The sequence below is a fragment of the Drosophila grimshawi genome, unplaced genomic scaffold (assembly GCF_018153295.1).
Source record: "Drosophila grimshawi isolate 15287-2541.00 unplaced genomic scaffold, ASM1815329v1 contig_434, whole genome shotgun sequence".
NCBI lineage: Eukaryota > Metazoa > Arthropoda > Insecta > Diptera > Drosophilidae > Drosophila > Drosophila grimshawi.
The window spans coordinates 1-3,183 of NW_025063234.1; the positions used below are offsets into that span (position 1 = coordinate 1).

At 35.6% G+C, this 3,183-nt stretch overlaps 1 protein-coding gene across 1 annotated transcript; it reads left to right on the forward strand.

Moving 5' to 3' along the window:
• Positions 1 to 2,232: 2,232 nt before the first annotated feature.
• On the forward strand, positions 2,233 to 2,984 carry LOC6563227 (carbonic anhydrase 1). Its single transcript, XM_043215274.1, has 3 exons — positions 2,233 to 2,430; positions 2,490 to 2,580; positions 2,638 to 2,984. The coding sequence occupies exons 1-3, from the start codon at positions 2,257 to 2,259 to the stop codon at positions 2,967 to 2,969; spliced, it is 597 nt and encodes a 198-aa protein (XP_043071209.1). The 5' UTR covers positions 2,233 to 2,256; the 3' UTR covers positions 2,970 to 2,984.
• The last annotated feature ends 199 nt before the right edge of the window (positions 2,985 to 3,183 follow it).

The following is a 3,183-nucleotide window of genomic DNA, read 5'->3' on the forward strand; positions in this document are numbered from 1 at the left end:
GTGGGTGTAAAAAGCATTTATGCTCTGAAGAGAAGCATACTGAAATGTGGACAGTAAATGATTTTCCCAAAAGCAGATATGTCTCTTAAACGATGGTGCTCAATGAACAGTTTTTTTAAAGACCTATTAGGGTAATAAATTAAGTCATGTGTTTATAAATAAAGGTCGTAGCTAGTAGGTGATGAATAATAATAATCAACTTATAGACATGTTTATTAACTGTTTACATAAAATTGAAGTGTCATCAGGTGGGCTGATGTGTGCAAGTTTTCTCAGAGTTTTTATACCGTAAACCCAATAAAAATTGATAAAAAAAATGGGTAAAATTAAGTTGTACAAACTTATGGAACTTGAAGAAGAAATAATGTTCGACTCTATAAGGTATATATATTCTGGATTTGAAACCTACAGACTTCAAATTTGGAATAGATGTTCTTAAATAACTGCTTGAACACTGGTACACACACATACATAGACCTAAGTTACGGCATCGGCCATTATAATGTTCCCCTACGAAGTTTTCGTTCTGTAATGGTCTTTTCGGGACAATTAATTTCAGATCCGGAATTTGGGTTTTGATGGAATTTTAATTTAAAACATACGGTCCCTGTTCCGCTTCCAATTCTGGTTTGACACACTGAAAATATTAATCTGCAGTGAGTTAAAAGATAATATTAACCTGGAGTGAGTTAAAAAATTATTCCGCTATTCAATATCTTATTTGTATACTTATGTCAGCAGATTTATGGTTTTCACAAGTAACGCTAATAGACTTGAAATCTTAATAAATATAATTTAAACAACAAACGGGCAAAAAAATATTGAACTGAAGTAAATATAGCAAACTGGATACCGGAAACTATCGGCAAACAATAAAAATCAAGAATTGTAGACGAAATAGATTATACACAATAAGTAGTCCGACATTGAAATGTAAGAAATACTTTACCACACATTGCTGGTGCGATGGCTCGAGATTGCTTTCCTATATAGTATATAATTTAGCTAAATCAGTAGTCTAATTTTAATAATTTATGTCAGAATTCTAGGAGAATAAATCTTGGTAAAAAAATGTTTGTCTTAATTTTCATAATGATAAACTATACAAATAAAACATGCATTTTCACCTTGAGATTTTATTTAGGAACATGGAAAGAAGCCGCTGTGGCTTGCTTAAGATAGTCTATCTCACAACTCATTTGATTTAATAGCCTATAGTTAAAAACGTGATTGGAGGGTTATGAATAGTTATATTCTCTTTCACTATTTATCTTTTCTTCCTTTCTCTCTCTCCCTCTCTTATCTTTTTATTTTCGTTATTACTATATATACTCACGGCGAGATCTACCGTATTATTGAGATATACCAGACGCATTCAGAGTATTTTCTAATAATAAACAATTTTAATATGCATTAAACACAAGCCACACTGTTAACCTTTTAAATCATTTCGCAGAAGCAAGTTAAAAGCAAAAATATGTATTACTATCATAAGAGCTGGAAAGGTAATACGTTCACAGCCGACTCCTTTTAGGACGAAAGTGATCAGAGGAGAAAATTCGACCTTAAAGAAAGAAATATTCGAGAAACCTTTTTGACAATTGTTTTTTTTTTTTTTTTGTTGGAAGCTGCTTCAAATCTATTTTAAACGATTTGTGTAAGAAATTATTTAAAAAAGCATTCAATTTTGTAAATAGCTGTTGAAGATTGTACATTGAAAGTTGAATTTTCATGCCATAATACATTTTTGCACAGCGGTACTTGTGCAACTGATAATATTAAATTTTTAATTTATTTTATTGATTTACTTCGATTATTTTAGGATGCAAAGTGTGTATACATATATGCAAGTGTAATTAACCATTAATAATAATTATATAAATAATGGCTAAATCAATTGTAAGAAAACTTTTCCACGTGCACTCAGCTAGAGCCAGATTTTACAGCTCTTTGTATCTTTCTTTTATTGGAAATTAGTTTGATTCACCAGTGTCAGGGGCACTAATGTCGCTAACTGAGGCAGTGATGAGGACAAAATTCAAACATGTCGAACACGTTGCAATCTCTATGCAAATTTGCAACCGGGTTTGAGGAGAGCAAGCAAAAGACGGCATTCTTATCTTTGAAGAAGCTCCAGCCAAGCAGTCTCTGCGCCTATAAATTGCTGCGCCCCATTGCACAATTACTGCAGTCTTCCTGCAAGGGTTATTCAGTGCAAATCGTCAGAAATTAACTTTAACTTCTACATACACATCAATGCAGAAAATGTGTATCTTAAGCCGTCGGGGACTTGTAATCTTGCTGCAGTTCTTACTGTTGGCAGCCAAACAGGCGAGTGGACAATTCAACTACGACCAACAAGGCAGGGATTGGGAGGGAACATGCGCAACTGGCCGAAGTCAATCTCCAATTAGATTGGCGGACAATACTGTGAGTAGCATAAGCCTTCACAACTCTGGACGATTTTTAGAAAATTTACCTTTTCACAGGCTATTCGCAAACCCATTCCGCAAATTCGATTCACGAACTACAATCGGGCCTTGCAGTCACCGCTGATGATGACAAACAATGGACATACAGGTATGCAGTAATTTTGATTTATCTGTGCCTTAATTACAGTATTAAAGTGTACTTCAGCGAACATTGTTTTGCCGCCCACAAATAACGGACAGCGTGCTTTAATCGAGGGCGGCCTGTTGCCAGGCACCTTTGAAGCGCAGACCGTGCACTTCCATTGGGGCTCGGAAAACAGTCATGGATCCGAGCATCTCATCAATGGTCAACGCTACGACGTCGAAATGCACATTGTTCATAAGAATGTTCGTTATGCCACGGTAGCCGAAGCAAGTTTGCGTTCGGATGGTCTTGCCGTTTTGGGTGTCATGCTTCAGGCTGTACCTTCACTGATCTCGACGCATTTTGGCCTTAACCGAATCTTAGATCGATTGCCTCAAGTTATTGAATCCTAATCAAGTACAACGATAGCTGGCCGATTAACGATGAACGATCTATTGGGAGACATTTCTCCAGGAAGGTTTTGCTCATATAATGTCGTACATTCAACTAAGATTTTTTTACTCCCCTATTATGCACATATATTTATATATTTTTATATTGAAACAGGCTCTACTGACTACATACAATGTCTCGCCGAATCTGTTACTTGGACTGTGTTCTCGGACT

Coding starts and splice junctions, on each gene's coding strand:
- LOC6563227 (XM_043215274.1), top strand. CDS start 2,257: ATGCAGAAAATGTGTATCTTAAGCCGTCGGGGACTTGTAATCTTGCTG. Junction 2,431..2,489: donor TTAGATTGGCGGACAATACT/GTGAGTAGCATA, acceptor ACCTTTTCACAG/GCTATTCGCAAACCCATTCC. Junction 2,581..2,637: donor GACAAACAATGGACATACAG/GTATGCAGTAAT, acceptor AGTGTACTTCAG/CGAACATTGTTTTGCCGCCC.